The 23,259-nt window shown below is 36.3% G+C and overlaps 1 protein-coding gene across 2 annotated transcripts in view; it reads left to right on the forward strand.

The window, feature by feature from the left end:
* MAGI2 (membrane associated guanylate kinase, WW and PDZ domain containing 2) overlaps window positions 1-23,259 on the forward strand; it is a gene marked incomplete at both ends in the record, with an annotated part of 744,090 nt that overhangs the window by 637,113 nt on the left and 83,718 nt on the right. For both annotated transcript variants that reach the window (XM_084265916.1, XM_084265917.1), the window contains one exon: window positions 19,078-19,109. In XM_084265916.1, the coding sequence (XP_084122042.1) occupies window positions 19,078-19,109 (32 nt within the window). The remainder of the gene's footprint in view (window positions 1-19,077; window positions 19,110-23,259) is intronic.

Below are 23,259 nucleotides of genomic sequence, written 5' to 3' on the forward strand. Positions count from 1 at the left end.
CTTCCGTATTTCTGAATAAAAGAAACAGAAACCATAGACCTCCTTAATGAATATGGATTCCTGAAAAAAATAGACATCAATAATAGTTAGTAGCTATTACACTGTATTAATGGAAGTAGTATTACTTGCATTGCGTTTCAAAGTGGTAGTGTTATGGTTTTGCTGCTTCTTTCTTATTAATGTTTGTGCACTGTGTTGTACATTTGTGGATAATTTTGCAAAGCATTAGATAAATCCTTTTTACATATATTGCATAGAAGGTTTTTAATGACTGTTAGCAAGCATTTTGTTTCAAAAGTACTTTTATTATTGGTGAAACTGTTTTCTAATGTAGGCTTATATGGTCTGTATTAAATTTGAACAGTGCTTCTATTTAAAACTATAGGGACACTTCTCCTAGGGACGTGTGTGCCTAACTCTTGTTGACATTAAGAGAAGCTAGTCTGCACACTGGAGAAATATGTCCCTTTAGAAGACCTTTTAGCAAAAAGACATACAAATGTGTTGACATAGATTCTCATCGTTGCGTGTCATAAAGAGGTAACTACCATTGCTCCAATGGCTATTTTGCCATTAAATTCTCATGCCCAAGATAAGGCTACGCACAATAAGCAGTCAGAAATCATCATTTTTAGAGCTACACAGAGACTTGCCGTGCACCTAGGCTTTGTACAGAGCTGTGGAAACTCTGCCTTCAGGACAGGCAAATTCTTGTCTCTGTTGAGGAGTGCAGGGCACATTTGTGTCTGATAGCTGCAGCCCATGTCACTGCTAGAAACCAAGAGCTCTATTGACAGTACTGCAAACTGATTCCAGTCTTACTGATATTAGTAAATTAATTAATACTAATTGAAGAACATTTTGTTTGAAAAAACAGAATTATGCTGGAATCTGGCCAGGCCAGAGAAGTTTCTCCTCTGTTCTTGCAAGCAGAATTATCACAAAACAAACCAGCTTATCTTCAAATGTGTATTTCAGAGACAAATGGCATCTTTTCAAGCCAAATACCTCCCAAGCATGGTACATGGGAGAATCTACTGCATTACTGGGCCATGAAGAAGCATTTTTTCTTTTTCCTAAATTCCCATAGTATGGGCTCTGAGTAAACCTAGCCTTCCTCAGAGGAGATCTAAGAGATCTCAGCTTAGGGAGTGAGACTTACAGAGCTGGACTCTAAAAAGTACCATACAACCTGTGCTTGTGTACTGAGGCATGTCTGAAGTTTAGTCTAAATGTGTTGAACAATGTTTCTGTTGGTTCAGTATAATGTAATGTCCTATTAAATAACATCTGTTGGGTTTCCAAATCTGTTGTCAAAGTACATTGTGTAGACATTGTCACATGGTGATTTGTAACATAGTGCAATATTATATAGTAATAAAGTAAGCTAATAACATGATGAAACAAGTGAGTACATTATCTATTGTGCTACAGACACGAGACACAGCACTGGGGAGATGGGAAGGTGTGATTTTCAGGCACTTCCTAAAGCACTTACAAGAGCCACAAAACTCTCTTGGTTCCTACAGTTTGCCTATCAGTAAATACACAGAAACTAAGTTAGTCTTCTAGGTGAGATGTTTATTGGGTTTTTTTACATTCTTAGAAAGGGAAGGAAGGCTTTAACAATGGCTACACTTGCTCTCTATGAGTAATGCTCTTTTTCCATTATGATTTTTTATAAACCAAGAGCATACATTTCTTAAATACAACACTGCCGTTCTCAGGAAGCCTTTGGGTGAGTCATAATTCAAGCACAATCAAAAACAACACCAGGAAACAAAGAGCTTTTTCTGTGTCACCTTCAGATTACAGTGTAAAAAAGGACATGCAAGCCAAAGCTGTCAGGCACAAACCCTGAAAGTTGACTCCCAAGCATGTCAAAGCAGATTTCTAGAAGAAATAAATTTCTTTCCAAAGCCAGTGTTGTCATAACTTGGAACAGTATTTCAGTGTGTAAGAAACATACTCTGCAATTTTTCTGCTTGGTAAACAGGAAAAAATCTTGACTGTTATTTATTTTGTACCTTTTACTACCATGAGCTAAAAGAAGGCAAGCTTTCTGTGCACATATTTCTAGGATCACCTTATTTTTAGTGTATACTTCACTCAGGTGAAAATTACATTTAATGGATTTTTTAGAATTTTTTCTCTAATTTAAGCATTTTTATTGCATTATATCTGTTCTAGACAGACATCTTCTAAAGATACAGCAATAATTAGAAAAACTCTATATGCATGAATCTTTGAATAAGAAAATATTTAATGATCTTTAAATTAATTTTATCAACTAATTTCCATTTCCTCAACAAGTTTTTCCCTAGCAAAAGGTTTGCTAATATTTTAAAGGATAAATGATGATGACAATAAGAATAATAATAATACAAATTTTTTATAGAATAAAAAAAATCATTAATACCCCAGGGATTAGTTAGCATCATAGGAAAGGTTTGCTTATTATGAGGAATGCCACAGTATTATCTGTGTATGTTTTAATAGCTTAATGAAATACATTTGTCAATATAAAGTCAATATCTTTTTCTTGTTTCACATGTTAATTAATTTCTGTATTTTAAACTATTTGTTCTCAATAGATGTGACTATTTGAGGCAACTGGGGCCAAGCAGTGCTGCTCTACCGCAGTATAAACATTATCATGTAGCTGAAGTAGCACAGAAGACACCTGAATCTGTTCCATAAGGAAAAAAAAGAAGGACCAGTGAAGAAACTTGTTCCCTTTTATTCTGTAAATATGAGCCTAGTAGGATAATGTATCAGGAGACACAGCTGCTATTTTGCATAGCTCTTAAGCCTTGTGCTATTTAACACAATGTTCTCAGGAACGAGTAAAAGGCATTTAGTTTGTGGCAGACTAATTCAACTGTCTTACCAAAATGAAGGATGATTGCAACAACTGGAGGTCTTACAGCAGACTGGGGGAAGTTTGGGGAAACAAGAAGTCCACGGGGCTTTAATCTGTGGCCACTGAGAACCAACAAATGTGATAGAGCCAAAGCTAACCATTTCCATCCAATTTCTGCCCTTCTTCACAAGATTTTTCCAAGTTTTACACAGGACCTTCCTCACTCTGTGTGTTTATTGGTTGTCATTCTGGCTCCGTTTTCCTTCACTGGGGCAGTTCAGAGAAGTTGTCATTCTTGCATGTCAGCCCAATCTTTGAACTTAGCCTTGCTTTGAGCTGGAGGTTGGATTCAGTGAACTCCAATTGTCCCTTCCAGTATAAACACTTATTCTGTGTTTCTCCATCTTTCTCATGTTTAGGAACCAAAGATGCTAAAAGAGAGGGTGTCTGACTGAATGCAATAAATCAGTATCAGGATAATTTTAAACTTTCTCCACAGTACTTCTCAGAGAGAAAGAAAGTTTATTTAATCTTATCTCCTTATTAAAGATATATTATTTAATCTTACCTCCTTATTGCACCTTACTAAATATATATATTTATATAAAACCATTATATATTTCTTTAGAAATCAGTGCAAACAGAAAGAATGAGGACATGCTTTTTTATTTCAGCCTGCCATACATGTTCATTAAGATTACATACACAGCAAATTATTCTCACACTATAATTGAAAAATAATGCAGCTTTTATTTCGTTACTGTATAGCATACCTGAGTGATTTTAATGACTTGTGAGGTTGGCTCTAAAACAGGAACAGCCAGATAGTCTAATCCAGCTAACGTTCACTACATGAACAGCATCAATTACTTCTACTAAGTTTAACATTAATTAAGCAGTTTTATCTTCTAACTTGTTCATTGTATACCAGACTTTCAACTTTATCAAGCTTTTTATCCTAATAGAAGGTTTTAGTACAGTGTACATTAGGATGCACTGTACTAAAAGAACCAGCTATATACATTTTCTGTCAAAATGGCCCTTTTAAAACAGTCATCTTGTGACAGCTAATTCAGCTAATTGCGAGTGTACATTTCTTACAGGTCTTTAAAGGTAAAGAAGCTGAAACTGGTTTACATGCTGCATACTTCACTCCATCTTCCCAGGCTTGCCTTGCAACACATAACAGCCACATTCACATCTGCTGTTGTTACCAGGAATCCTGTATAGACAGCTACTGGGCATCCTTCCTCATCTAAGCTGGGCAGCAAGCAGGGATCCCTGTATGATGAAGAAAACGGGCACCTCTCTGCTGCCTTCAGCTACTGTAAGCATCTGAAGTAGCTGAAATTAATAGTGTTCTAGGAAAACCTATTCTTCCTGATTATTGAAGTTTTAAAAACTCACACAACAAAGTTTCATATTTACATTACTACTCCTATTTGGTCACATGAATCCAAATCTAACTGTAAAACAGTTGCACTTTTAGCCTACACTGGTCAAAACAGTTGCCCCTGCAGTCAGTGGTGGAAAATAGGCACCTGAGGAGGATGACTTACATCACTTTAATCAGCCACTAATTAAGCTGCCCTGAGTTGGCCCTTCATGCCTCACTCATTAAAGGGGTCTGGCTGAGCAGTGTAGCTTAGCTGACTAGCCAGCCCACTCACCAGAGGCAAGCATAAAAAACCCCCATACTGGCACAAAAGTTGGAACCTGTCTCATAAACTGCAGCTAAGTCCTATTTATGCTACCGCAGAAAATCATTTGTTGCTTTATAAAAGGGAAGTTATTAGCATGGGCTTGCAGAAAATAGATTATTTCAGTTTAAATACATACTAATATATTTATTAATATTGTGAGCTTGATTATAAGATCTAATATGATTGAATTTTGTAAGACTTTACAACATCCCCACTCCTTATTTAAAAATGGAAAGAAATAAAATTAGTACAGCTCACATTGAATTGAAAAATTGGTTAACTGATTGATCTTTCAATATAACTGAAAACTGGAAATCAGTAGGGGAATGTATAGTTAATGAACTTCCTCTAGGATAAATTCTTTGCTTTTGTCTATATTACACTTTTCATGAAGATCCTGTAGAAAACATAAAATCAATACTGTTGTAGTTTGAAGATGTCAGAGAGATTGGCCCATGTCATTGGACAGATGACACATTAATATGGAATACATAATTAATTAAGCATCAGCAAACAGGAAACATTTTTGTGCAGCTGATGTAAATTAATTCCTGAAATACAAAGAATTAAGACCAAACTTGCCAAAATGCTTTTGAATCATTTTTGATAATGAGCTGAGCATCATGTCAGAACAAAAAAGGGAAAATTGGCACTTTTTTTTGTAAATAAAAATTGTTTATATATTTTCCTCAATAAGATGCTATTGGCAAACTATTTTCTTACATTTTTTATGCATATTAACAAAATCAATTAGATGCTTTTCCAGATCATTTCCTCTACTTAAGTTCATATTCATTTTTCCATCTTCTATTCCATTTTCCATGTTTATTTCAGAATTATTACATGACCCTTTCCTCTGTTATGAAATAGTCAAGCCTCTTGCAAAAGTCTCAAGTAAAGTTTCTGTTGCTGTTAAAAATAACCTGAAATTTGGGGTGATTTTCCATATAATTCTTTACTAGCACAAGTAATAGCTGATTCCATTGTCCATGTGAAAGGTATATGGGAAGATGTTTCCTTAATACCCAGCTCCTACCATTTGTCTCATTTCTTGTACAATTAAGCATATCGTTTCAGAATTTATTTTCTGTGAGCAATCTTGCAAGCATTTGTTGATTGAAAACTTCTAGAAATGGAGGAAGAGGACCTGGCTTAGAAAAAGGGTTCTAAAACAGACCTGAAAGGGTAGAAACCAGATAATGAAGAATTAGGAATTAAGAAAAAATGGTTTGGGTCATGTATACAGGTGTCTAAGGAGTCATGTTGTAAGCCGATCCTTTTTTTTCACCACAGAGGAAGCATGGTCCCTGGCCTACAACCCTTTGGGTACCAGACTTCTTAGCTATAAAACTGCTTGAAAGACATTTAGGGTTAATACTAAATTTACTTAAAACAGCTACAACTATCCTCTGTGTCAAGTAAGTAACAGCAGTCTGTGGTGGAGAGATCTATTTGTTCTTTTCCAAGTTGTGTATGCTAGCTTTGTTCCTCTGAGAGGTACCTGGGTCAGGTGGGTCCTCCTGCATTGAAGACAGATAGCTCCTCCCTGAGGTCCTCCTCATGGAGAGACATTTTCAATGGCTGTGGTATCTGATCAAATGGAAGAGGACTCAGGGCATAGAGATGGACCTCTGCAGTTTAATCCAGGAACCTGCTGAGAGGAGCAAGAACCAGACACAAAGGCCCCAAAGGGAGTGGAATGAAAATCTTCTAGGCACTGGCAGGGGGTATACAGAGCTGCTTGTAACTCAAGTTATTGATTTCACTGGAAACAAGGACCTGCAACGTAGGGACATAGTGAGCAGGGCAAGCTGTTCAGATATTGCTTTTGCTTCTATATTCTTTATTTTACATTTTCTTTGTTTGAAAAGCTATGTTATAATAAATTTTTGTTTGGGTATACATATATACATACATATATATTATATATATAATAGCCTTTGGAGCTGTCTATAACAAGAATCTAGGCAGATCTAGCTTACATCTTCAGCTAACATGGGATTCTATTTCAGGTGGGAAGAAAACACCAGTTCAAGCCCAGCTACACTGATACAAAATAAAAATTAATTTCTTCACTAACATCCCAGGTTGGCATATTCTGCATATTGCAGGTCAAAGGTTTGAATGCTGAAACTAAGGACTGATGGTGCTTATCGTACTGAACTGTAACTCTGACATAATTTCTGTGGCTGTTTGAATGTGAGTTAGTAATGAAGAAACACAGTTACAAAGAAATTCTAGGGATTTCAGAGATTTTTTTAAAAGAGAAAGTGCAATTTCACAGTTTGGGGTGATAAAATACAAAGACAATCTTCATCATTGTAATTACGAACTCAGAAAAGGAGACCCGAATGGCTACCACATTCCCTTTTGTTATTTAAAACTATGAAGGTTGTATTTGGAAATATATATAGATCACAAAGAATAATAGAAATAAAAATTAAATAGTAGTGGGTTTAGAATGCAATATAATAAGTAAGAAAATGCTCCTTTTCTGTATTGTAAAAAAAGTTGCACATTAAACCCAAAAAACTTAGGTAGGAAAGAATTAATGCCTCTGAAATTATGGACGTGGAGGATCAAATCTAGTCTCTAGAGAATCTTAATTCTGAATTATTAAAAAGCTTTTTTTTTATGCCAGATGTTGCCTTCAAGATTAAGAACTGCAGTGCATCAAGATGTATATTTTTATCATTAGATCAAAATGTACATATTGCAGAGTGCCTGTATAGAAGTCGCAATTTAGTTGCATTTCTAAGTCATTCAAAGTAGGAAAGGGATGAATAAAATCTCTTGACTCGTATTTGTGCATGGAGGTACCTACCCACTGTTATTCATTAATATGTGATAGCTACTTGCACACTGTTTTTATCAGTTCTCATTAAGACTAAATAATCTCTGCCAGATTACGGTTAATTATAAATGTTCGTCATGTCTCCTATTTAAAATCTTTATTTGTATGGTAGAACACACAACTTTCAGAACAGTGAAGGATCTGAAGATATTTTTGTGTGCTTTCCAGTTTTTATTTGTTAATCTTTCAAAATTGCAGCAATAATTTCTGAATTATTAAACTCTGATTATCTGGACATAAAATTTTGTTGAAATTAGAATGGGATTATAATTGGTTTCCTCTATCCTATGAAACATTGTTAAGTTTAAAACACTTCCTACTAGTATTGAGTCCTAAACCTTTTAAAAATATTTGTCAAAGAGAACATCTACTGAGAAATAGTCTAGAGTTGTCAGTTGTGTGATATGTCAAAACTTTCTTATGGTATGAGAAATGAAACCTTCCTTATAATAGGGTAAATTACTTCAGGATCCATGTTATCAGGAGGATATAATATTAAGTCCTCACTAATTATTAGATGTTCCTGCTAAATATTTTGTTTAGAACTTAACTAGAAGTTTCATCTGAGATCTGATTCTTTTTTTTTTTACCAATTAAATGTTTGATACATTCTAGAAATGCAACTGCTTTTCACAAAAATGGCTTTAGTGAATCACTGTTCACCTCTGAAAACTCCCTTTGCACTAAAAAGCTTGAATTTAACTCAACATTTTCCTTCCTCTTCCCGAGAAAAAGACCTGTTGTTGTTTGTTGCTGTGACATGAATTATACTTTTTAAATGAGCTCATAACAGTTAAAAACAAACAAACAAACAAAAATAAGCCAGGAACATATTTCCCCACAATCTATTTCCTCCAGCAGATGACTGGGTTTATACACTAAAAAAACTATATGGTGACTGGGTGAAGGGCATACAGATCTACTTTCAGTGTCTGTTCTTTACCCATTCCTTAGGAAACCCCAATGAAAGTATATATCACATCTGATGTGATGACCATCACTGATTAATTGTACTGTTCATCCAGATTCCTTCAGCCAGCTAAATTCTTTGAGCATTTGAGTTTTTGTTCTGTGATCATAGGGACATACTGAGGTATATAGGTATACTAAGGAAGAAAAAGGTGTTCTACAAATCCAAAGGCTACAGTAAATTCTGATTTAGAAAAAAAAAAATAGACACACTTGCTAGGTATCCATGCAAGTCTTTCTAAAAATGCTAATTCTTATACTTAGGACAGCTGCAAGGTCCACAAGGTGCTTCACGGTTGTCAGCACCATAATCTTCTCTGTTTAACTTGTCGTGTTTATGTACTGTTCAAATTTTCTCAGTATTGAGGAGTTATTTCCATTATGTTAGACATGTCGTCTAAATCTCAACATTCTGAAATCAATTTATGTTCCTCGAGAGACAGAGCATTGTCACAGAGAAAAAAAATACCTATTCACAGTTTTTCTTGCTTTTCCTTGTAATACATTCATGTAATACTTATCACATCCCAACTATCTTGTCAGGAGCCTTTATCAGCATCATTTTTTAGTGTTCTGTTCATTAACTTTTGAAGTGCTGTGCAGGACATGTGACCAGCACATAATCTAAACATCATAAAATTCACATCAATACTGTTCCTCTCTGATTAGATTTCAGGACACAGCCCTTCTTTGTGTTAATTTCTCATCTCTGAACCTTCAAGAATTCAGAAAAATGTGACATTTCTTAACTGTTGTTTGGCAAACCAGGTCATCTTGATCAATTTATCATGCTTTATACTCTTTAGTGGTCTGTACTGCAACAGTATCATGCCCATCAATCATTTCTCTTTTATTTTTGTCTTTCAGACTTCTATGGTCTTGCGCTAAATCTTCTGAACGTCATGTCATTTCACCATTATAATTTAGATTGCTGCTAAGCTTTTACTAATTCAACTTTGTTCTCTTGATATAGTCTCTAGTGTCAGTGTGGACAGTATCTTCAGCAGCTCGAAGGAAAGTGAATTACCTGAAGGTTCAACCAGGGAACTGGGAGTTTAGAAATTCCCTGAACTCTTGATAGGTTTTTACTCCTTGGACATCAGTCTTTCACTAACATCACTTGGCAAACATTCCGCTTTTCTACACTAAACAATATGCACTCACAACTAAGAGTCAACCATGAAAAAACTTGAATCTTGTAATAAGTTTTCATTCTACCCTTGGTGTTTTCTTTCACAGTCTGCAACTGTTTGTCAATCTTTCTGTTCTACCCTAATCCCCTAATCCTCTGTCATATCTGCCAATCCAGACATCTACGTAACATAAATCATGGCACCCTTGATATTAGACTTATGGTTATGTGTCTGCATTAAAGTCCTAATTCACAGACTATGACATCAAAATTTAGTTGTCTGTGCATCAGTGTCTAAATGTGGTGCAGGCATCTATGTGTCCACTGTAATTAATGGGGTCTTCAATAGACCACATAAATGTAGGCAATCTTTGCTAATCAGGATGGCCTCAGATATTGTACTTTGCTTCCCACCTGTAGGGCCATATTCCAACCTAAAAGACACTAGATGTTGATGCAACTGAGCTGGTATCTGGAAAATCTATTCCATATAAACAACAGAGTCTAGAAAGTTTTGGAGATCACTGTGAGGTTGCTGTCTGTGTGGCTAGCTGAAATCATTCTAGACTCAGTTCTTGGCTGTTGTACCTCAGTCATATAGTTCACTACTGATGTGCTGTATTTCTGTCTCCTGTTAGAGTGAAGCATAGCATCACAAGGTCTCCCGTTCAGAAATATTCATGGACACCAAGGCCATTTCCCTATATTTATCTATTTTTATCCTTCTATTAGGTATTTGTGTGATCACAGTTTCAGGGGTAGCTGGTTTTCAGATCAGGATGTGGACACAGAGAGGGAAAATCTATGAGAGTTTGGGAGCAGACATCCAAAGAAGGGGATAAGTTGAAAAAAACATGGGGGCAGTGAAAGAATTTAGAAGAGAAGGAACTGGCGGCATAGATGTCAACACAAAATATCTGGTGACTCCTTTTCATCTCTGCCTTAATATAAAGATTACATGTGAGCAAAGGAATGGATTATTTTATTTAATATCTTTTCCCCCTACACTTGCTAAAGACATTTCACGAATGTATTTTCATGAAAAGGACTTTAGGACATTGTTTACAAACAACTTAGGTTCTATCTACATTTTAACAGAAAATACTGGGAACGTGTCTTGATATTCATCAAAGTGACATGCCATAATGTAAACTGAGATTTCTCTAATGTGCTTAGAAAGTGTAAAAGCTTAAATGAGAGCAGATTCTAAACACATGAAAGAGCTGAGTCACTGGTGTAGTTCAGCAGAGTTTCTGACTGTCGGAGCACTCTGAAAATACAATACAGTATACTTGAAAGGTTAGTTTTGAAGCTTAAATTAGTTTTCGGTTAAACCAGGTAGAGTTGTCAGACATGTTCTTAGGAAGTATACACAGTCTTTACGGCAACACTTGCAGGCCCTTCTAGAAGCAACAGTCATGAGCTGTCAGGACTCTAAAGACTCAATATGTATTCTAAATTGTGTTGCAGATTCAGAGTGTGTGACTTATACCAGTCTTTTTACCTTGCTGTGTCTGCTCTGCTCAGGTTGATTTGTGTGCAACATGTTTGCCCATGAAGGTTCATTACTTGCATTACTAGCTCTTGCGGTATTGGAGCAGTACAGTAGAGAGCGTAACCCCTTGCCTGCACAGGAGAATTTAGCAACACTGGTTTTAGCAGCAGTCACTGGGTAACACACATGAGCAAAACTGGAGATTCTTCAGGGAAAATCTCCTTATGCCAAACAAAAGGGTGTTTTCATGTATGTACAGAAAAATAACTTTGACCTTTCCAAGGTGCTGGTACAGTTTACAACCTGTGAGAAAACTGAGAAGTCTTTCTCCACTCATCATGTGTTATTATCCAGACATGCAGTCTTTTGTTAGTTGGGTTAGTATTAATGTAAAATACATACATTATAGACCACAGTAAGGAAAATAATGACTCACAGAGAACTACTTGCAGTTGCAAATCATAAACCAGGCTATCAATCTAAGGATTTGAATTTTTAGTAGGCACTTCTGTAATAAAAGGCAAGAGACAATGGTCTTCCTCTATTCCATAAGATATCTTTTTCTCCTCCAGATCAAGTTGTCCCAGTAAAATCTGTTCTGAATTCTACTGTAACAGCATTTTCTCTAGTTTGCTAGAGAACGGTTTGCTATCAACAAGGAAATAGATCTATAACAGTGTAAGACTGTTCTGGTAATAGGTGCCAGAAAAGAAAAGTTTGTATAAAAGTGTCACACAATAAGACATCTGTAAGTGCTTAGTATCAGACTTTGTCTGTGGAAAATAATCAGCTCTTGTTGACCACATAAAAACTGCCCATTCCAGAGATATGTAATTTGAAAAGTCGTTGTAGATATTTATTAATTTTCCCAACTCTTGCATATTTAATCATCAAAACTTTCACTAATAATGTTGCATTTGCCTCTGCACTCTTCTAGCTATGATCCAGAAATTCTCTGCTTCACATCCAGATTAATCAGGAGATCGTATTTAGTTTGTTGAGTTTTTGTGGCTTCATAAATTATTTTAAATCTCTGACTGATAAGCAATTCACAAAACTGTAGCAGACAAGCAAAATAAGTATCTGTATGTCCATTAGAATGTAAATTAACTCATTACTATGCCAGCTTCTGACCTTTTCTGATGGCTGTATTCTTGCTAACAAAGACTCTTTGCTATTCATGAAAGTGAAAACAACAGTAGCTCAGGATTCTCTGGTGTATTTTAGAATAAATTCTCAGAGACACAGGTGACCAGTGAGGATTCCTGCTTGAACAACAAGTGCTTCTATCAGTCATGACTTTGAATAGCTATCCTTTTTCTAATTATTTGTGAATACCTCAATATTATTGAAAAAATGTTGCTTAAGCAGGCTGGGTCAGTGAAACATCATGAACTTCACAGAAAGTGCTACTATGTATAAAAAACTGAATATTGATTTAGTACCTGATCTCACAGTCAATTAAGTTTTTGTACCACTTCTTTAGACTTCAGTGAGATGAGATCAGGTTTAATTTCCCACGGTACTACTCTTCTACCTCCACATCATTTCTGATAAAGTTCTCCGTCTTGCACTTTATACTACTCATCATCTGAAAGTTAGAAGTGAAGAAATATAGACTTGGACTCATGATGCCCCCAAGTCACCCAGAGAAGAGACATCTGCCTCAATGGGGTCTAAAGATCCCTCTGATCTTTTTGTGAACTGTGCCTGCTTCATAGAACTGTGCCTGCTTCATAGAGCTGTGGGCAGGGATGTTTTCAGTCTTTGGAGTCACTTTCCACAGGTGTAGTAGGCCAAAGAGAGTGAAAACTAGTGCTGATTTGGACTGGAGCAATACTTCTGTAGCAGTCTTACTTGGGTTGAGGTCAGGAGCAGTGGAGTAGTGGAGCATAAGGCAAAATGACCACAAGCAACTGCTGAGGATCAGTTTGTACTACTGCAAGTCTCTCTCACACAAAACTGTTGAATAACATCTGGGCATATGTATATAGCCCTAAAGACAGACCTATTTCGCAGTTTAATTAATCTGATCCGGCATTTGATATAAAAACTGATGACTGTAACCAGCTTTCACCTCAGTGCAGTACAGTGCTACACCGGGTAATTGCCATGCTGCCAGTGTGTGTGTAGCCTACTGCAAGGGAAAAGACACTGTATCTAACTGTATGTGATGTTGTGGGCCTGATCAAACATGATGGGTCATTCATCTCACTCTGATGTGGGAAGTGTTGATTTTTGACCCATTGCGTCAGGTGCCATCCCAACCAAAGACCAAATGCATCCTCCACAACATGGCACCATCTCTCTGAAGGACAGTTGACAACAGACTAGCTTACTATGCTTGAAGAGCTAGACCTCACAGCCTTTTTACACCTACTCTTTATTTCAAGGTAAATCAACATTTTGTTCTTGCTACAGTAAGAGCTCAACGCTTTGGACCTTTGGAAAAATACTACGTGGAAATAATTGATTTTATTTGAAACAGATCTACTAACTGCCATTCCCTATATATCACCTGATATTTTAAATATGACCTGAACAATTCAAACATTTTATCACCTGCTTGCTTTCAGGTCATTTCTATTTTAATTTGTTGTTTTGTTTTAGATTATTTTATTACAGTATATAGATTAATTGAATTTACTTGTTCTCATCATTTCCTGAAAAGGGGAAAATATTTGAAGAATAACTGAATTAAGTAACCAGTACAATGCTATATATTTGTTCTATGTGTGCAAAAAACACCCCAAAACATTATCTCTTCCATCAGTATTTTTGTAGTTTCAGCTGGACTAGCATTTAGTGAGTGATCCCAATTTTAACTTGAGTCCTGTGTACCTAATACAACCACACCAAGAGTAGCTCAACAAAAGGTAAATATACAGAAGGAGAAGCCAGATGTAATATGAATGGTAAGAACCAGGTCCCTGAATCCTGTTAATGGTTACACTGTGGGTCTGAACTAACGGAGTTGTTCTCCACTGTCACATCAATTTGATACTAACGGGTTTTTGACATCTCAGGAACCAAGGCCCTAGTATAGACAACTGATAGACATCTTAGGGATCCCAATAAGAGAAATAAAAAGCACAAGGAAAAAAAAAGAAATCCAAAACCCAAAGTACTATTACACTAAATATACACAGTAACTTTTCTAGAAAGGAAAACTTTTGCTGAAGTGAAGTGTTGTCACATGGACGTTGATAAGATGCCCGTTGGAGTCAGTTAATGCTCTGGGAGTGCTCATCAGCCATCTGTTCATTGACTTCTAAGCATCTACGTGAGACAGGTCTGTGCAGTGCTTGGGACAGCTTTGCTCAGGAAGCCATATGCAGCAAGGCTTTTACAGCACACACACACAAAAAATAACAACCAAAAAACAAAAAACAAGAAGCTCAGTGAAAACTAATGGGCAAAACATTTGCTGTATCATCAGTGCAGCAAGTGGTGGGAGAGACGCTGACATGCCCTGAACATTGCTTTGGATGAAAAGGCTTTATCTGTGATGCTGTTGAGTTCCTCTCAGCAGCACTACCACACAGCATCACTGCAGGAATCAAACTGTTCCCAGGCTTCAGTTTAATTATACAGACATGTCTGACACAGAGGTGAGCATCATTGAATGTTCTGTGGTTTGGTTAGTTTCTTTTCCTTTAACAATCTCTTAAGAACTTTTACAGGACTCAATTTCCTCACTTTACAGGAGGAAATTGGTTTATCTAGTGACTTTACAAAAAGAATAGAGATGAAAATTTAGCAAAAACCACGTACATGTCAACAGACTAACCAAAGGCTGGTCTTGCTTTACTGACAATATGGAATATGAAGAAATAAGTGGCTTTAATAAGTGGGTTAGAGGGGCAGGACAGGAGCAATTCAGGTCTGTATCTTGCATATGCTCTAAATCCTATCTGATAAGCTGCATTTAGCAAACTATACTTTCCAACAATAAACAATAACTGAAGTTTAAGGCATTTGAAATCTGTAAGCAAATTTTATACAAAAAATAAAAATTCAATTTCTGTTTAAGAAGAAATAGGAGTGTGATGTGATTTGCAGGTTGTTATAGCATATCATCATCAAAAAGGAGAACAGTAAAATGAAGCTGGAATTTGCCCTGATCTGAAAAAAAGAATTTTTTTTTTCATAAATATTCTTTTACAGTTACTTGTGTTGTTTAGTAAAGTTACAATATAAAAACTGTCACAGCTCTGATTTCCAGGGAAGGTCAGTTTGGAAAGCAGTAAATACAATTTTAAAAGTAATGTCAAAAAATTTTTTTCGAACACTGTTTTATGACAGAATGTCATTATGATTTTGAAAAATCATATGGTTGTTACTGTACCTCAGCTTATTCATTTAAAAATGCATAATCAAAATTTCAATAAAGGCGTTGGTCACCAGCTGCTGTACCTTATTACAGTTTAAATGGCCAACATTGAAAAACCAACCTTGGATAAGTATGAGGGCACTTAGGTTATACTCACAAGCTCATACATTGCATTACATTCCACTAGGTTGTGACCATACTATTTCCCTGCTAGCATCTGGCTGAGTGGTGGTTGTTGCTCTTTCACAGAAGCTAGTAAACCTGCTCTCCTTTCTGAAACTAATTCAGATCTGCCTTTACAAAAAGTGTTAATAAAGACTTGTTTCAAACTAGTAGAAAGACATGGGTGTCTTCAGAAAGCGAGCCACAACTTATGTGGCTGCCAGGCACATGGGTGAGCAGAAAGCCACCTGCAAGAAGAACAGTCTGCATGAAGTATTTTTAGGTGGATCTAAGATGGCTTTTATTATTTCAAATTTTAAAAGTTTATGTGAATAAGAGGCTAAGGGGTATGTGTATGTATATGCATATGTATATGATGTCAGCTACTCAGGTTTGTATAGAAGACATCACAAGCTGGACAGTAGGGCATTAGGAAGCTGGGGAAGGAGCAGTAGAAATCTGATGTGGGATAATGAGGTCATAAGAGCTTTTCCAGTATGTGTGCCTGGTTATATATGACCAGAAGGTTGAACAGTATCAGTACTGTATTAATACTCAACCAAAGTTGAAAGCTGAACTCTCTGGACAACAAATTTCAAACTTGCCTTACTGAATTGATGCTAGTCTGCTGGCAGTTGCCTTTCAGGTGGGCTTTCAGTGTTTCTAGTGAGGAATACCCATGGCAGGTAGTGAATCAGTGCCAGAAAGTCAAGAAAAAATGTGATGATGTGAAATGAGGTCAACCTAAGTCAAAGTCCATTGTTTCTCATTGCCAGCTATAGATGTGGCTGCAGAAGGCCAGCATTGTGGAGTATGTACTAAATACTAAATAAATTTTTAAGATATATTCTTCAGGTGAGCTTCTGAGACTCAATTTTCTACATATAGAGGATTTTCTCCCATAATTTTGCAAAACAATATTTAAAGGTGAAAGAAGAGAGCATGACGAATACACAGGAAAGTGCGTTTTCCTTTTATGCTTTTCCATGTGAAGTTTCCACTACACTTGCAAGGTAGTATATATGTATTATACTCTTGAAATTTTGAATTTGCAGCAATGGTTGTGTGTATTTAAATACTGGACATGTTTGGTTCGCAGCAATTATGCATGATGAGTCTCATGTGGAATAACTGATAATGCCATACGTTGACTAAAGGTCAGTTTTGTTTAGAATAGGGAAAAAAAAGGGTGTTTAGTTCAGCTGAGAATACAGATGTTATGTAAGGCAGAAAGAAAACTGCCATGAAATACATGAATGATATATGATGGGGTTTCCTTTACAGAACTAGGCCTCCATTAATTTCATGCCATGTGATTAAACAGCTGCCTTTTATTTGTTTTGAGTGTAAATGTTGTCATTTGTATGTTGCAGTCTGTGCCCATAGCCTCCAAGCTAAATATAAGTCCATATTCTCCATGTTTGAGTGAATAATTGATTTTTTTTCAATTGAGACGTACTTTTAAAAATTCCTCACGATTTAAATGTCAGTATTTATTTGATTTATAAATACTTTTAATATTTTTAATTGATAGTATTTTTTTCTGTTAACTCCAGCAAAACATGGTTTTAGGTGGAGACTGTAAATAAATAGGAAAAAATCACCTTTCAGTTTGACCTGGAGTAATGTTTTCTGACAATAAGTTATGGGAGATGCAAATTTCACCAGTACCAATGGGGAGCAAATTTCACTTCCACCAATATTTTCCAAATACCAAATCAAGGTAGTAAGTTGATTTGAGATATCTTTCAGCAATCTCCTTGCAAGTTTCAAGTCGTATATTTAACTCTGAAGGGAAAAATGCTTTTTAACTTTCCCACTTATTAGCTGTACAGAAAAATGGCAGGTAATAAAAGGTAGCCATCTGCCATCAAAGAAGTTATTCTAAGCTTCTCCTATAGAATCTTTACTACTGAATATAACATAAATGCCAGAGGGTGGTGAGGCACTGGTACAGGTTGCCCAGAGCGGCTGTGGAAGCCCCATCCCTGGAAGTGTTCAAGGCCTAGTTCAATGGGGCTTTGGGCAACCCAGACTAGTGAAGGGTGTCCCTGCCCATGGCCGGGGTTTGGAAATAGATGATCATTGATGTCCTTTCCAACCAAAAGCATTCTATGATTCTATGATTCCGTGATCTATACAGGATACCTCTTATCTCAGCTTGAATTTGCAGATGGAAAGCAATTTTTATCCAGACAGTGTAGAGTCAGTAAACAGAAACTGATTCAGGATTACCTTTCCCAACATACCTTTTGTTTAAAAGCAGTATCAGCTTATACATCAGCATTACAAAATAACCAGCGTTCCTCTGCAAACAGCTCAAGTGCTTTTTCACTCCAATATTTTTTTCAGTCTATATGAATTAGATACCATAGCAGAAAAAAATACCTCATTATCACAGAACTCTAGGAAACTTAAATACTATGTACCATTATAATTCTTGTTCTGATTTGTCTGAAGAAAGATGCTTTCCTTAGTGCTCTCATTATTTTTTAAATTTTTTTTCTAGATTCACCTTAGAAAAAGAAATAATGAAGACAGTACTGCTTTTATAGGTTAATTCATTTTTTGAATGAAAGAGCAGCCTTCCTATTAGATGTCTCAGTTTTGGTCCCATTTCTGTTTCTGACAAAACAAATGAACTCTTTGTTATTAGCTTTAAATCTTATTTAGGAAGGTCCACAGACTTTTTTTTTTTTTAACCTACTATTAAATTGAGAATTAGTTTTTTAATGAAAGCTATGTGAAGGCTGGTATTATAAAAAATGTGAACCAATATCCTCTGAAAAGCTTCTTTGTATTTTATAAGTTTTTAACATTGTACTGCATAAGATAAGAACAGTGTTTTCAATGAGTGCTTCAAATTATTTCCTTTTATGAAAAGGACATTTAAAAATATATAAGCTACAATAGGTAAAATTCATTAAATTCACTAAAGTTTTCAGTCAGTCAATAACCAAGGAAAAGGAGATAAGTGGTAGTGTAGAAGAGATAGTCATGTCTGACCACTTCCTAACTATGACCAAAAAAAACCCAAAAAGGACAGTATGAATATAAACAATCTTTCCAATGTGTGACGACCTTCTCTAGACTGGTGAAACGGGGGGGTTTCTACAGGTTTTCCTTCTAAAAAAATCTCTTGTATTATTAGGTTTTGTTGATGGGATGTTCTGAATTGCTTCTTCTTAAAGGTGCGACTGCATTTGACACATCGATACCAGGTCATTTGGTGTCTTATCCAATGTCCACCAAGACATTTGGAAGTCCTTTTGTTTAGTTCTTTTAATTTCAACCTAATCCCATGCTGTTTGTAAAGTATGGCAATGATCTCAATAGCTCCACTTGCATATATATATATATTCGTATATATATGTATGTCTGTGCATATATTTTTTTCTTAGAAATTATCCCTCGTGGTTTGTGTTCTCACCCCTTGTGTGTAGCCTATTTTCACATATATCAATATTATCTGCAGATCTGAATGACAACAGGAGTGTAGATACCACTTAGCCTTCACTCTTTGTGCATCAGAAAAATCTGCTAACATTACTTTTTGTTTATTTCAGGTTTCTTTTCTCCATGGAAAACTCCAAAGCCTGTAAGTTCTCTTTCAAAATTATATACATTAAATTCATAAAATGACTATCATTCAAAGCAAATTTCAGTCTACTTTCATCTAACCCTCCTGTTCCCAGCTCATGAAACACTGCCAGCAGTGCTCAAGGTGAGACAGCACCATGGGTGGCCTCACTAATAAGCTCTGCAGATCTGTTGAGTGGGAGTCTGCCAGCAGCGGTCTGGAGAAAGGAACATCTCAATGTTAAGAAGGGTATCAAGGACCAGAAATGCAGTGGCTCAAAGATGAAAGGTCTGGAGGAGAAGGCAGCAGAAGGTCTCAGCCATGAGGCCAGTCTAATTGGCTTTCTAGTTAGCAATCTCTTGAAATGAACACCACACACTTTTTCTGGTTACAAGTGGCCTGAGCTTAACATCCTTAAAGTGATTGTTATTCTTTCTTGCATTAGGAGATCTAGAGCTGGGAACAGTCACACCTCAAGTCAGAGCTTGGAATAGATAACTTAGAGATGCCTTCTAGCCAATTTTTCTATGTTTCTATGATTTTCACATTAAATCCCCAGGTATGAAGACCTTTCCTACTGTAAGACTCTTAAGCTATGACAATGACTGTGTTTATTCTGTTGATACTATATTATATAATTTTTTGAAGCTGTGACAATATTCACAGTGTAAAAAGAAATCATAAGCTACTATTTTGGTTGCCTGGTTTAATTTGTTTTGTGCTATTTAATTTGGCTTTTTTATTTAGATTATAAAGACCTTAAAATAGTGCTTATCTCTCATCTGATGTGTGTAGAGGAAAAAAAGACCCCTGACTGCCTGAAAGTTTCTAAGAGCAGTAGGAATAATAGTAGGAATATTTTCTAAAGGATATATAGCTTTCTTATTTGTGAAGGGGATGCTTTTGAAAGCAGAAAATTTCACATCCTCTCATAAATGATCATGGCGTGTTTAATGCATATCAAAATAATTTTTGTTGCCTGTCAAGTACAAATAGTAATTAGTTAATCAGATGATGCCATCAGACTGCTGCAGCTTGTGGTGTTTATGATATAAAAGGCTAGAGGTTGGATGCAATACATTGGAATAAGCATTACATAAGTTTGTCTATTCATCTAAGTAGGGCTAGTTTGTTTTCACCAGTTTAAAGTCTCTGACTGGGACATTCAACTTTTAATCTCAGGTAAAAAGTGATGAAATAGGGAACTTGTTAACGATCCACATTCAAAGACATCCTACTGACAGTTCTCACCTTCTTTACATACATATCAAACATGCAAATATATGAATATGTAAATAAAATATGAATACATTAATAGAAAATATAACTATATATATATATAAATGTCTAAATATATAAATATCAGCATATTGTTGATGATTGTCTGTACAGTGGTTTTATATTAGCAGTCTATTAGTTCATATTCTGGCAGTACTTCCCGATAATCAGAACCTAGAGAAACAACCCAAGTAATGTAGTTATTCATGCAATAATCTGAGGAAGCTAGGTTTACAGAATAATATGACACCACTGTCTGCAGATACCATACCATGTTCACAGACAGCCTACTTTGGGGCTGTGTCAGAAAGAGATTTTACAAATTATTAACCAGGTTAACATCATGCCTTCCTCTGTCTGTCACCACTTTACCTAGAGAAATAATCAGACATAAATTTCTAGTGCTCATGACATGAAGATGAGATTGAAGCGGAGTGCCCTTGAAGCACTGAGTTTCTGCAGACAGTCTGAAACCCCCAGTTCAGAACCCCTTCGCAACACCACAGCACAGCCGTGTAGGCATGTAACAGGAAAGGAAAACTGTAGATGGCCCAAAACCAGGCCTCTTTCCTGCTTGAGTGACTACTGCTGCACCTTTACCACTCTGGCAGCACAGAGGAGAAGCAACCACTGTTTTTTAAAGAAAAAGGGGACCACGGGCCATTGGCTAGAAGAGAAGAAGAGATAAGTTCCTGTCCCTGAGGCAGAGGCTCAGGGATGGTGTTCACTGCATCTCAGTGAGAACAACATCCCAGACTAACCTGGGCTGACTGAAATTTCCTGTGATTTCTATGTATATAATGCATATATTATATATATCATGTGATACAATTTAATTAGTGCAAAATGAACTTGAGCAACGTCACCAAATCATAACCACATTTAGATGTGATGCACAGCACTCAACATCATGTTTACACATTTCCAGGGATGCCTTTGTCTGTGAGTTAGCATTATGATAACTCATTTAGAAAAATATTATGTGACTGCTTGATATGTGTTTCGGAGATATAATTACCCTTCTGTTTATCTGTTCATGTATTTCTGATAGCACTATTACCCACAAGTAACAATATTTTGCTCAATTTTTATCTTCACAAAGATTTAGAGCTAACCAGCAAGCAAGTATTAGACATATGGGGCTCAGTAGAGCTTCACCAACTGATCTCCAGTTTCTTGTCCTTCCTCCCAGGAAAAGTTTGCTTATCAAAGACAATTGTATTTTCCTTTCTCTTTTAAAAGCTTTCTTTAAATATCTTAAATTTATTCAGTTTCACATTGGGAAAGAGGTAAGTGTTCTGTTCTCTGGCACTGTCCAAGGAATTTGGAAACTTTCACTTCTATTTAGACAGGGCCTCACTTGTCTTTCTGCCTCATAACAATAACATAGATAATTTGGTCTCACTGACTTATATTCTTATTTAGAGTCCTCATTAAACATAATACGCCATTATATTCCCTGATCATAAGGAACCTGTATTGAGCCCAGTTTTCCCTTTCTTTTTAAACACAGAAGTCATAATGAGATTTGTTTCTGAAAACCTTTGAATTAACACTTCAATGATACAATGATATAATCTATGTATGTTTATAGATACAACTGAGGTGTTTCCTTTACAGTCACAAGTATTATTATGACATTTGTGTGACTTGCCATGTAGGCTATTTTACCCAATACACAGGATAAATTTATCTAGGTGTGAAGGTACCCTACGTACTTTTCTGTACCTAAGCTATTTTGATGACAACTCAGATATGTCCATATCACAGAACCACAGAATCACAGAATCACAAGGTTGGAAGAGACCTTTGAAGATCATCAAGTCCAACCATTCCCATCCTAAGCTGAACCATATCCTTAAGTACCTCATCTACCCTTTTTTTGAACACATCTAGGAAAGGTGACTCAACCCCCTCCCTGGGCAGCCTGTTCCAGGCCCTGACAACTCTTTCAGTAATTTTTTTTTTTTCTAATGTCCACAGCTTCATGCCATTTCCTCTTGTCCTCTCTCCTGTTACTTGGGTGAAGAGACCATCGTCCATCTCTCCCTCAGACATTCCTCATAGGATTTGCCCTCCAGCCCCTTTGTATTGCACAGGACCTGCATACTTATAATGCATTCTTGTATCACATCCTAGTTGCCATCTTTTGTATCTGACCCAAAATAAATGTGTTTTTCTTGATCAACATTGGCAAATATTGAATACAGTATTCCACATCTTTATCATTAGCATTTTATAGCACTAATACTTTCCTTTATCAACTTAAATACTATACCAATTTCATACTAGGGCATGAGAGTCATCCTATGATTGAGATACCTCATTACTTATTTTCTTCATTGTTTCTAATGAATCAATCCTACTTTACTGCTGAAACTCTGACAGAAGCACAGCTTGAATTATAACACTTCTCTGTATTAAAAAAGAGCTTCTCAACAACTTCAAATGACAAATATCCATAATGTTTGTTTTGAAGTATGAAGCTAAGAATGTCAGATCATCTGGGATGTGCAGAGTGATTGTAACTCAGCATGTTGACCAGGAGGACTCTGAAACATTTGTAGTCCACGTGTACTTGGTGTGAAAAAAGCCTAATGCTCTAAATCATCAGAGCAAAGCCTACCTGCTGAGCGAAACACCTGAAACTGGGGAATGAAAGGCAGAGGATAATCACAGAATTTGTAGAGCCAACTTGCTGTAGACCTGCAATCATCTTTGATAAGGCACTGCTGATCCAACACTAGAAGTTGGTGGTACTTAATTACAGTTCAGTTTGTTTCCAGGAGTCACATTCTGTCTAATTAACTGGTGGTTGTGTTATGTGTGAGAAGACTTTGCTCTGGAGGCTTTACCACCTTTGCTTCAGGAAGGTCATCGGAAAAGCCAA

This window comes from Gallinula chloropus (genome assembly GCF_964237585.1).
Source record: "Gallinula chloropus genome assembly, chromosome: 1".
Lineage (NCBI taxonomy): Eukaryota > Metazoa > Chordata > Aves > Gruiformes > Rallidae > Gallinula > Gallinula chloropus.